This window comes from Cygnus atratus, chromosome 27, assembly GCF_013377495.2.
Source record: "Cygnus atratus isolate AKBS03 ecotype Queensland, Australia chromosome 27, CAtr_DNAZoo_HiC_assembly, whole genome shotgun sequence".
Taxonomy (NCBI): Eukaryota; Metazoa; Chordata; class Aves; order Anseriformes; family Anatidae; genus Cygnus; species Cygnus atratus.
In genome coordinates this window covers 5,503,841-5,516,551 of record NC_066388.1, presented here as the reverse complement: position 1 = coordinate 5,516,551, position 12,711 = coordinate 5,503,841, and the positions used below count along the sequence as shown (strand labels likewise).

General features: G+C 40.0%; 1 protein-coding gene across 9 annotated transcripts in view; it reads right to left on the bottom strand.

Annotated features, from left to right (window-relative positions):
• The window catches only part of ANTXR1 (ANTXR cell adhesion molecule 1), a 117,226-nt gene that overhangs the window by 96,414 nt on the left and 8,101 nt on the right, over positions 1-12,711 (bottom strand). For all 9 annotated transcript variants that reach the window (XM_035568810.2, XM_035568816.1, XM_035568811.2 and 6 more), the window contains exons 2-8: positions 10,016-10,087; positions 9,263-9,334; positions 6,652-6,733; positions 5,399-5,432; positions 3,207-3,286; positions 2,394-2,462; positions 15-95 (exon numbers count right to left, since the gene is read on the bottom strand). In XM_035568810.2, coding sequence (XP_035424703.1) covers positions 15-95; positions 2,394-2,462; positions 3,207-3,286; positions 5,399-5,432; positions 6,652-6,733; positions 9,263-9,334; positions 10,016-10,087 — 490 coding nt within the window. The remainder of the gene's footprint in view (positions 1-14; positions 96-2,393; positions 2,463-3,206; positions 3,287-5,398; positions 5,433-6,651; positions 6,734-9,262; positions 9,335-10,015; positions 10,088-12,711) is intronic.

Sequence of the window (12,711 nt, the reverse complement as noted above, 5' to 3'; positions counted from 1 at the left end):
TTAAAAATACTTACAGAATCTATGATTCCCTGAAGGGCTTCAAAACCATCATTCACTGGAAAGACATGATCTTTGCTGTCGGCAATTCTAGCCAGCTGACAGAATGGTAGAAGTAAATAAAACAGAAATGAAAAGAATGAGATAAATTAGCCAGTAGGCAGAAAAACTAGAGTTCTTCAGAATCACTTACTTGCAAATTCTCTAAGTACTCTTTATGGATTGCTAATGCTTTACAGTTTGTCAAGTATTGAAAAGTTCAGCCTGACTGATTTTAGGAAGCTCATTACCAACTTCCTAAAATCAGAAGGAATCAGAAAAGTCTTCCTTAACTTTAAAAACAAGACAGAACACAGCTTCCACCAATGTTCAGAGCCTATGACTCTTTAGTACAAAAAACCTGCCTCCTACACAACTATTAAGCACCCAGCACAGTAACTCTCCAGCCAAAATAGCACAGCACCTGCATGAGAGGCAACAAAGCTGATGCAGCAAAGCACTTCAGCACATACATCATTTAAATCAAGGAACTAATCAAAATGATCCAGTGTTTTTTCCCGTAGAGAAAACTAATGCAAGTTACACACCCCCAGGAGGTACAGGCTTGATTCACCCTTCCTGTCAGGACAGAGATCAGACCACTTGTACTAGGCTCAACCATTAGAGAACAGAGAAGAAAGCGGGGAGCTAACAGGAGATATTGTCCAAGTGGAGGAAAAGGAAGCAGAAGGGCATTTGGAATCCCACATGGGAAGGAAGAGGGCCATTCATGAGGTGGTGGTGGGAAGAAAGAGAAGGAGAACTGGGATACCACCTGTAAAGAGATGCATTCAGGTTCACTTGCCAATAGTATGAGAAGGGTTAAGGCAAAATTACAAGCCCAATTCAGAAATAATGAGCTCTCCACACATCTGCTGGAGCATAATCAAGTTTTACTGCTGCAAGGCTGTTTGTTATAGTAATTCTCTCCCATGGCAGAGGTAGCATCACCCAGCAGGCCTCTTTGGCGTTTCCAGTAGCATTGCAAATTGGAGGCAGCAGACTAGCCACACATTCGTCTCTAAACCCCAGTGGCTCCACCTTTCCCGCTCATGTCACTCAAAACTTCCATTTCTCAAGCAAAATACCCAACTGCCAACCTCATGGTTTGAGTACATGGAGAAATATTCCAGGCAGCCTTCCCCTGCCTACTCCATGTAGAGTATTAAAGCTGCTTACTGCTTGATGGCACAAGATACAGTAGTTTCTCTTAACCAGGATGTTTACGGCTCCTGGAACTCATTTCCCATAGTCCACCTCCAAGTGCCTTCTGGAACATCACACATGATCGTCTAATTCCAGTTAATTTCTTCAGCATGTAAATGACTTCACGAATCAGCTGTCTCTGAGATCTGCCACCTTAGATCTAGTCTTTGCTATTTTTATTCTGTCCTTGCTTTTCTTATGACTTGTTTTTCTTATGATGGGCAACTCTAGCATCTGGTTTTGATTCAAAGGAGATGGCTCTAAACTGTCCTGTGAGACTTCCTTTTGAGAACAGAGGGTTTAAGCTTGGAGACTCACCAAGAAGCACCAGATTAAAAATTCTTCAGTCTCAAAATGAAACCTGCAATAGCAAGCAGCTTCCCACTATCCACAGTGCAACAATAGGTGCCCTGCTTTTCCTAAGGTGTGATGCACTGGGGCAGCTACCTGGAAAGGACCATTTTCAGCAATCCTGGACTCTGCTGTAGAATTTCAAGGAAGACTGAGCCCCCATTCAAATGGTGTTTTGCAATTTGTTTTGTTTCCTAATCCGAACAAATAATCAGAGTTTGAAGCTTTGTAAAAAGAGCTCTATTCAACAAGTTTTTCAGCACTCCATTTAGGAGCTGTACAAGACTTTCACTCATGTTGGAAAATGATAACGTCAATGTTATGCTTGGTGTGAAATATTATTCATGGATATACTAAAATTCATGATGGATCTAGAAGACATTCTGTCATTAATGGGGAGAAAAAGTAAAACATTAGTGTCACTAATGAAGTTGATTTTTTTCCATAAAACTGAGACATTGCCACATAACACTTCAGTTTCTCAAGCTTTTCTTTCACATAACTACACTGTAAAAAGCAAAATCCCCACAACCCTCTGTCTACAGCTTAAGCCATACTGATTTGATATTCATATGTCTCTTCCCTGCTTTCCCCCAACAATTGGCAAGAGTTGCTGTGGCATATATGGAGATAAAGATGGAAGGGGCTTAAAAGCAACACACAGAGCAAGGAACTTCAGGTAGTCACTTTAGATTGTCAAACAGTCAACAGAAAGAGAATAGAGATTCATGAGTGTGTGCCTGTGTTCAACATGTACCTTTGCCAAATACCGCAGTAAACACAGTGAGTGCCTTGTTTACCTGGGTCTCATTGAAGTCTTTCACACCAACACAGTATACTGTTGCTCCCAGGTCTCGTGACCGATTAGCCTGGAATAAGGAAAGGTAGGATGACATGAACAAGAAGGAATGCAGATTTCTAAAAGGTCGTAATCATTAATTTAGGCTTTATCCATAAAATGATCAATGTGGTCATGCCACAAACAGATGTTATCTGCTGCTAGAGTACTATTTGCTTGGTAAAACAAAACCCAACATATTCTGTGTTTCTTTTTAAACCTAATTATCTATTTGTTCCTTCCCAAACCAAAAAATATATAACACTTATGAGCTCTCAAGTAGTATGTTCGCCTCTAAAAACAAATGTATTTTTCTTGTGTATTTTTGATTTCAGAAAGAAACATTATTAGTGGAAATTTTGTATTTGATCATCTGAAAGGTTTTTTGATGCTACAGAAAATTACAAGACATTACAGAAAATGAACAACATTCATCCTTTTTCTTTGGTCTTTACTTTTTGTGAAGAAAAGAAGCCTAAGTGAGAAGATTCAGGGATCTTCCAAAGCATTTTAGTAAATTTCATCTGTGAATTATTTCTACCTCCAATGTCATTTTAACTGGAAGTTTTTAAAAACCCTTTCTTCCTATGAACAGTGACAGTTTTAATGAGTCAGATGTATTGCTACTGTTAATGTTTATCTCTAAGATTCATGTCTGAAGAAGGTGAAAGTGAACTTTTGTCACTAGAAGAAATATCTCCCCTATCTTTTGCCTTAGAAGCAGTGTAAAACCAGATATTTTGCTGTTCCCTGGCTAAAAATGTGCAAGACTTACCTCCCTCTCAGAATAAAAAAATAGGTCTTCATGGAGTTCTCCATCTGTCAATGCAATGATGACACTTGCAGTTCTGTAACCTAAACACACAAATTTCTTTAGTCCCATGTTTTGAGTCGCATTTGTTAAATTATCATAGAAAACATCCTGCTAATGAGCTGTTAGCTGTTAGCTAGCACCTAAAGGACTAGAAATGGTTACCATCAATCCCATATCCTTAATCACTTCAGCCAACTAATTTTCAGAACACATGAACTTCTGCACACTTTTTCCACTTGGGCATCCGCCTACACCACCAGTTTTATTCCATACACCATACTCTTTTGACAATGATTTTTAACTGAAAGTATCTCATACCTATTTCAATATTTCAGACCAGTAGATTTAACTGCAGCTATCAAGAAAAAGTATGCAAAGTGTCCTTAGTTATTCCTAGTTTTATTAATGTTGTCAATTCAAGAAATCCAGAAAGTTTCAGCTTGTGATGAAAAGCTGAATTGGGGTTTAAACAGATTTGGTAGGAAAATGACCTATATTCTTCAGTCTTTCCATGTAACATGTTTCAGCAACATGGTTGAAGGTTGCAGTCTGCCCCAAGAATTGATTATAACTTGGGTTTTACATGTTTATGTTAATTTTCAGGAGCAAATAAAATTAAATCACATTTCTGGCTTACTACTGATCTAAAGGAGCTCTGTGGGTATATCTTGCACAAACACTGTTATGGAAAGTTAATGGCTAAGTATTCTGAGGCATGTAAATTATCAGTCTTAAAACTTCTTCAATAATCTAGGTGATTTTCCTGCTACTATGAGCAGCTGTGCCTTTAACACTGTTGCTGAAGAGCCAAAATTCCAAGAACCAAATTATTCTGAGATGATTTCTTTTGGGTCTGTTTGCTTTTTGATCTCAGATGTAAATTTGCATTCAGCTTGTGAATTCAGGCACCTGAAGCCTGTACTGTGTTCTTGATACCAAGGAACAAGAGACTGGAGCAAGCGGAATGTCCTCTTGCAATTCTGAATTCACATCCATCTCACAGTTACTGAAGATCTGGATACCTAATTTTTCTTGGTGCTACTTAAAAATCCCCCATTTTAAAGAATGTGGTAATCATGCAACAGGAAAGTAAAGTGCTTAACAAACAATAAGCAACATGCAGTGTTGTTCAAGTTGCAGATGCCTAATTGAAGTGCCTAGGCTTTCTGTAAGAAGTTGAGAAAGGTGAGCACTTCTTGTACTAGCTCAAGAGCCCCAATAACCTCTGGAGATGCCTTTCTCCCTCCATTGACTACTGCAGGAGCCTTACAACCTACTGCAGGTAGTATAAACATTTTCTGGTGGAGCAAGGACAAAAACAGCACGAGTAAAGACAAAACACACAGGCCAACGTTGACTTGAGGACCCAGTTGTCCACTGCTTCTTGCAACCTTTCTATATGTGGCAACCTTTTGACATGCAATATGTAATACCAGCATATAAAAGCAGTATCAATCCCAAATAGAATTGTTCTAGGTATTTATTCCAGTCTGCTGCAGTCTTATTTTACAGATCAGTCCCAAAGCTGTGCAGACTTAGTCACTATTTCATTTTATTCATGAGTGGCCCTGAAAAACCACTAGGACTGGTTTTCTATGCAAACTTCTGGTCTCTTATCTTTTGGTTTCCAAGTAAAGTTTTATTTCTACTTTGGTTTTTCCCAAGTAGAATTACAAGGAAGGAAAGGACAAACATTTTTGCCTTTGTCTGCACTTACTACTAAGGAATAAGTAAGGATGTATGAAGTGCTTTTTGGAAAACAAAACAAAACAAAAGAAAACAAAAACATTTACCTAACAGTATCTCCACAGACTCATGTTTCAAAAGGAAGAAGAAATGGTTACCTGAGTCCTCAAGCAAAAATAACAGATTGTACCAGACAGTTTTGATATATACCCTCAGATAGTTTTGATATGTACCCTCAGTCAGCCTGGCTTCTCACTTTTGGCCTGAAATGCATTAATTTCAGCTCTGAACCCTTAAAGATCTACCTGTTCTTTTTCCTCTTCAGGAGCAACTACCCTGAAGAGCATTGAATTCCTGTAAGAACAGGAGCCACCCCCTACCTTTCTTGCAGTGAAGCTGCATTTCAAATCAATTAAAGGTATCAGTCAAGAAGGAAAAACATTCAATGGATCAGGAAAGTCTCTCACCATGAACATTTTCATAGTAAATCTGTTCACTTGCCTGAAATTAAATCAGAAGATTATTAGCAATAAATAATATTTTGTGGGCATCTACACGTGCACCAGAAAGAAAGAGAAGATGGCAGTGAGGATGTCATGTTTGCAGCCTACAAGATGACATCTGCTTTCAGAAATATCAGTTTCACAGAACAAGTTTCTTGCCTGTGGCTTTGACTGAATTACCTCAAGAACTTTCCGAAAGCATTAATTCAAACCAACCCTAAGACCACTGGTCAACAGTAGTTTCCCACTACTCTATTTGGAAATCACATTCACCTTCCTAGCTGAGAAATATCAGAAGTCCATTAATAAATATTCTCCAGCATATCTAGATCAGCTACTCTAATTGCAAAGAAACCAACTGCAGAGAGATATTCATATGCTCCTATTTCCTGCTTTACCTATGTACAAGTGTATTCTACGATGCAGAAAGACAAATGCTTCAGTGTGCCAAAATTAAAAAGTAGTCAGAAACTACCCTGAATATATTCAGTGTATGAATTTCCATCCTTTTATAAATTTAAATTTGTTTTTGTTTGTTTGTTTGTTTTTGCAATCATCTTGCTGAGTTTCTGAAAGGGAATTTGGTTTTGAATTCCTAGTTAGGTGCTAGCATCTCTGTCAGGTCACCTCAGTTTTTGAGGTGTGTTCAAATGCATTTTTTAGTAGACAGTTTTCCAATCCTTCAAAATGCAAGTGTAGTGCAGAAAGGGGAGGGGGTTCCCCCAGCAGAGGTTTAGACAAACTCCTGACCTTGTAAAATATATAGAAGACTGGAACAAGTTATAAAAGAATAACTTTTGTACATCATTGTATACCCCTAACAGTGAGCAGGTTAAAGTCATGGCCTTAAACCCCACCTAACTCTAAAAAGACTACTATAGCATTCACACAGCAGGACTCCAGACAGCCTTCAACCCTTCATGAGCATGGTTCCATGTGGGATTGTAATCCCAATTCCCTCTGCACTAATCCTAAACTGAAGAAGCAGCTCCACACAAAGCTGGAGGCAAAAAGAAGGATAAGTAGTAGGGTCTGCAGCTCCCTTATCCCAGCTCCAACACTGAATGTGTACACTTCAGCATACCTAATGCATAACAGGAAAATAGCCCCACTTACCTACCAGAGAATTATTAAACAACTTTTTTTTTTTTTTTTTAAACATATCCTGAGAAGCACCCAGACGCAGTTTAAATGCACTATAACACACATCTTGTTACCCTTTCAAATCCTTCATGCATGTATGTGTCACCTCCTGGAAGGACTTTCTGAAGTTCTTCTAGACCCTGGCGTATCTGTTCCCTGAAATGAATGCAGATGCATTATTACCTCAGAGATCAATTTTATGATACCCAGGTGAAGACATGCATAGCAGAACCAGGTAGAGAGAGGGGAAAAAAGAGTTAACCCAATGTTTACATAGGCGGTGGTAATGTCTGGATAGATACCTTTCTAAGGATGTGGAAAATGGAGCAGATGTATTTTTTATGAGTATTCCCACAGCCTGGAGAAAGCATCACAACAGCAGCATCTCCTAGGTAAATATCCCTATATTTCTCTCCAAATAGATACTCCCTGTGCAACCCTGGTCAAACTTGTGATGCAGAAGTAGAACAGCTGACTTGCACCTGGCCCATATTCCTCACCTATACTCCCTGGCTTGACAATGCAAATTAATCAAACAGCCACAAAAATGGCACAAAACCTAGAACAATCCTGGTAACCTCCAGATTATTTGGACGCTACAACCTTCAGCTCAGTTCACACTGACATGAAGACTGAAGCTCTCTGCATTAGCTCATTATGACTCAGTGTATATGCTCTAATCTTTTAGAAACCCCAGGCACAGTGACAGATCAACTGCAGGCTAAATGGGATGGGCCCTTGTCCTTCCACTGAGTTGCAGAGACCAAACTCCGGAGGCTAAGTACATGCCAGAAGTCTCTAAAACCAAGATAAAATCCCTGCAATGTGTTGGGTGTGTTTCTGAGCAAGCTGTGCTATCTTCACAGGAAATGGATAATATCACTGCATGCAGGGCCACATTAACATTGCCTGAATGCCAGAAGTCAGTTTTCCTCCTGCATATGTTAACTAGTTTAGAAAATCCAGTTTGTGTGCTTATCATGTACATAATCTCACACTTGCAAGGCTGATTGCAGCAATGCATTAGCTATTACCTATTATCCTATCCCAAGCAATGCGCACAGAGAGAAAAGAGCATGTGCTTCTGCAGTGGGTTGAATTATCAAACACTGAAGAGTTCATTTTGTCCCTGCAATATCCCAAGCCAAGTTAGACTGAGCTATAAGAGGTGGGCTAGTAGCAAGAATTTCCTCCATTTAACTACCACCCTCCCACATACCAAGCCAAATTTGAATATAAAATCAAGAGCATTTCCTATGACCATATCTATTTTTCAAATGTGAACACTAAACATTAAAATAGACAGCAAAGGTATTTAAAACACATAACCCAGCTTCTTTAGATGCACACTGTTTATCCAAAAGGTGTATTAATCAGCCTCAAACAATCTTCATGCTGATAGACCACATGAAGGCATGGGGAAGATGGAAAAGATTTTGCCACTTCTCTACTAAGAAAGGACTGGCATGAAGCCCACACCTTGTTTTTCAGTCCTCTGGTTAAAAAAACAAACAAACAAAAAAAAAAACAGCAGCTCTCCAGTCAGCTGGCTTTTGACTAATACCATATCAATATATATCCTGTTCCCAGTCAACATTTCTAGGACAGCTGGACAAATATGAAATGCAGTTCTACATGGGAAACACACATAGCAAGTCTCATAGCTTAAAGCCTTAAGAGCCCAGAGATCTCTGCAATAGGGTGTGCTCAGAGGGTGAGGGAAGAGGTGAGAGGGTAAAAGATGCAGGGAGCAGGTTTTCTCTGGCACCAGCTTAGATATGGTTAATTGTGTTTTCACTTATTGTTGCAGTAGGCTGGCTGGCTTTAATGACATTTTTCAAGGTTGGTATGTGTGTAGACTGCTCTTTAGGAAAGTGGCCAGTTTCCTATTAATTCCACTATAGTAGCTGCTCTGGTATGCAGTTTCATAGACATCCAATATGTAAAACACATGCTGACTTATACAGTCTTCACATGTGCTACATATATCTTTGCTCCACGTGGCAATGAAGTTAACAGAGGAAGCAATAGCGATTAAAGGACCTCATCCAGCTCTTCTTGAAGTTAGCGGGGGAAAAAAAAAATCAATCTTATAGATTTTACTGGGATTAACTTGGGGATCTACAAGGAGATGACGGGAACATGCTTCAGAAACATGGCAACCAAACTGTCATTGCCAAAAAATATTCACCCTTACAATCCAGCCTAAACACTCTGCTTGCATTCAGACATCTTAGAAATCATTCTTACCTTTACATCAAGAGTACAGGTACAAACTACAGCTTTCAAGTTTGTTTCTATGGGAAGGGAGTTTCACTTATTTGTTTGCAGAAGAAACTCCCTAAGGATGTTTCAAAGGCAACAAGACCCTGGTTTTCTGGCAACAGCCTGAAAATTTGTGGAAGGCAGACTCTCTCAACCAAAGCAGTTTCTGAGTTAAAACCACAATTGCTAACAGAAAGACATTTATAAGCTAAACATCAGATAACAACTTCTGTTTAAGAAGCCTTATTGCATTCTAGCAGAATGAGTGTCGTATGTGAAAATGGGCAGGTGATTTAATTAAACTGAGAAGCACAAAGATGTCACCACATTGCTGAAAGCAAATTGGAAAACAGAGAGCCAGGAATGTGGAGGAAACAGCAAAAGGACTCAAAATCTGCTGTGCACTTCTACACCTCTTACCTGTCTTCTGTTAACCTCATTAGAATTGTCCCTCTAGTAGAAAAAACGATGAAGGACATCCTCAGCTGAGGGCTGGAGAAGAAGAGACAAAAGTAAGTGATTTTGGTTGGTCCAGACCAGAGCTTACCATGTGTGTAATACCAAACACAAAGGGCTCTCTGACTGCTACCAAAATAATAATGAGACAGAACTGAGCAGCAAATGGTGCTTTGCCCTGGGAAGTGCTAGCTAAGGCAGACCATGAGGAATCCTCCTAAAAGATGTAAAAAGTACTTGTAGCATGATCTTAGCATTGCTGAGACAGAATGAAGGCTAATTAAACTTAAGATAATATATTCCACCCACTGGCCTGGGGGATTTTTCATTCGATCTCAAGGTATTCAGTGCCTGAAGGCTATGGTCTTGGACCTCTACTTGCAGGTCTAAACTTCTCTGCAGTAACCAACCATCTCGGAAACAATGAGGGTTCCCTCCCCCACAAAGTATGATTTGGTCTATGGAAGTCAAGCAGGAGAAAGGGGTCTAATTAGCTTGTCTACTCCTATTTCCTACAGGACAAGAACTGGGGGAAATTTGGGAAAAATTCAAAAGCAATCAGTGGTATGATCTGACAAAAGCATTAAGAACTCTCTACTAGGTGAGGTCCCCAGGTGGAAATCAGCATGTGCTACTTGACAGCAACTAAGAGCATGTCTCCTGGCTGCTGGCACATGCCCCTCCTTATTCAGTTATCTGCAAACCAGCCCTTCTTACCTTATGAACTTGCGGGCCAAATGTTCCACAAAATGATATATTTCATTCCAATGGTGCAGGACACTTCCTGATCTACAGAAATAATTATTACATGAGACATTAGTTTAATTGCTGCTATCATAGTTTTCCCGGCCTAATGCTTTGTTACACGTTGCTTAGCTAGTCATTTATTTTTATTTTATTTAACACTCACTGTCCTAATTCTTCCTTTAAAAAGATAATAAATTGTAAATTACATTTTCTACTTAACTTTGAAAAGCAAGAATAATTTATGTTTCATGTAAGTGTTTAAAGCTACACTTCACAACAACATATGGCAGTTATGTTAGACCTTTAGCACAGCCTTAAACAAATAAACCCTCTGTTAGCAAAGACCTGTCTCCTTGCACAGGCTGTTAGATGAATTCCACCAACTCACTTGCCATACTGTTGTGCAGAGCTGTTAGCTCAAGTGTATTTTGGGGAGGAAATGCAGTTGAGGGAAAAGATTCCTAAATCTCTCTAGCATTCCACTGTGCTAGAGACTATGTAAAGTAAAATATCTTAGGTCCACATCTTGGCTGTTCTGGCCCATTCCATCATAGTTCAGTTCAAGGCAAAACACAGACTAATTTTGCTCCCCACGAAAATAAGCCATGGATTTTGATAGTTATGAATTATTCTTCATATTGTGAGAACCAGGAAAAAATGAGGTTAACCAGAATCTTCCAGCAGTAAATGCACCTTCTGGCATAAACATTTCTATGACCATTGGAATATTAATATTGGGGAAAAAAATCCTTCCTAGAGATGGAAAATAAATGTGTCATCACTTTTTTTCTATTCATTGACTACAATTACAAGTATTTATAGGGGAAAAAACATTCCAGCTTTAACAGAAAAGTCATTGATCTGCAGCCTGAGGAAGGAAATATGAACATTTGAGAAGATGTTTTTTCACTTCACAGAAAGAAATGGCATCCGACCTGACTCCATTCTACCTTAAATCTGAGAATCTAAATGAATAGATTCAACCAAGTACTACACACCTGGCACAGAAAACCCAGTCTTGCTGCAAATATCATTAGTTCACTTCCTAGAAGCACAGCAAGCATGCAAACCACATTGTGCAGGTTATGTAAATTTCGTTCCCTATTCTACCTGCACCTGGTTTTTATTTACAGCCATTCAGTAAAAACCTTCACCTTGGCCACTTGCTTCATGATACTTAAGCCACTATTTCTTTATATGACCCTGTAGGTCCAAATGTTCCCAGTTAGGTGGGGACATGCAACCAGGACAGCAGCATATGCTCCATCTGGATTAACACCATTGGTTCTCTTTACACAAAGGACCTGATACCAATTGCACCTCTTTAAATAAAACCTTACAGAAACCTCTGTTTTTCTGTTGTTGTTGGTTTTTTTTTTCTTTTTTCTGATTTTAATGGACTGATTGCACAGGGGACTCAATCATTAGAAAGTACTAATGGTTCTACATTTCTTGGCTCTTCAGAAAAGAGCTAGGATATCTTCTGCCATTCATCAAACTAGGACTTGAAATCATTACTTGTTCTCAATGTGCATGTGTATCAGAGAGGACCAAAGAAATACTATTAGCAGGGGTCTTACTAAACTAAACCACACAGACAGTGAGAAAATTGGTGTCTTACAGCAGATGAAGAGTGAGGTACATTAGGACTTGCCCTCAGATAAAAAACTGCTGCATCCAAATTATACTAAGCTATACACTGACAGAACAGAAATGCACAAAGCTCAAATGCAGATGCAAATTCCTCTTGAATGGAATAACTCTGAGATCTTGAATATGACACATCCCAGTCCCATCAGTGCCAAATAGCCCAAATCTTATCTGAGACAGTCTGAAAAATAGGTATTTAATGTCTTTACATGGTAAGGCATAAAAGAAACACTTGAATCATAGAATTATAGAATCATAGAATATCCCAAGTCAGAAGGGACGCACAAGGATCACTGAGTCCAACTCCTGGCACCACACAGGTCTACCCAAAAATTCAGACCATATGACTAGGAGCACAGTCCAAACACTTCTTAAACTCTGACAGGCTTGGTGCCGTGACTACGTACCTGGGGAGCCAGTTCTAGTGCGTGACAACCCTCTCGGAGAAGAACTTCTTCCTGATATCCAGCCTGAACCTCCCCTGTCGCAGCCTGACAACGTTCCCTCGGGTCTTATTGCTGGTCACTAAAGAGAATAGATCGGCACCTGCACCTCCACTCCCCCTCGTGAGGAAGCTGTAGGCCGTGATGAGGCCTCCCCTTGGCCTCCTCTTTTCCAGGCTGAACAGGCCAAGTGACCTCAACTGCTCCTTGTACCTCTTCCACTCTAGGCCCTTCACCATCTTAGCAGCCCTTCTCTGGACACTCTCCAACAGTTTCACATCCTTTTTGTACTGTGCTGCCCAGAACTGCACACAGTACTCGAGGTGAGGCCGCACCAGCGCAGAGTAGAGCAAGACAATCACTTCCCTAGACCAAATAGCAATGATGTGCTTGATGCACCCCAGGATACAGTTGGCCCTCCTGGCTGCCAGGGCACACTGTTGGCTCATGTTCAGCTTGCTATCTGCCAGAAAACCCAGATCTCTCTCTGCAGGGTTGCTCTCCAGCGTCTCATCGCCCAGTCTGTACATGCAGCCAGGGTTGCCCCATCCCAGGTGCAGAACCAAGCACTTG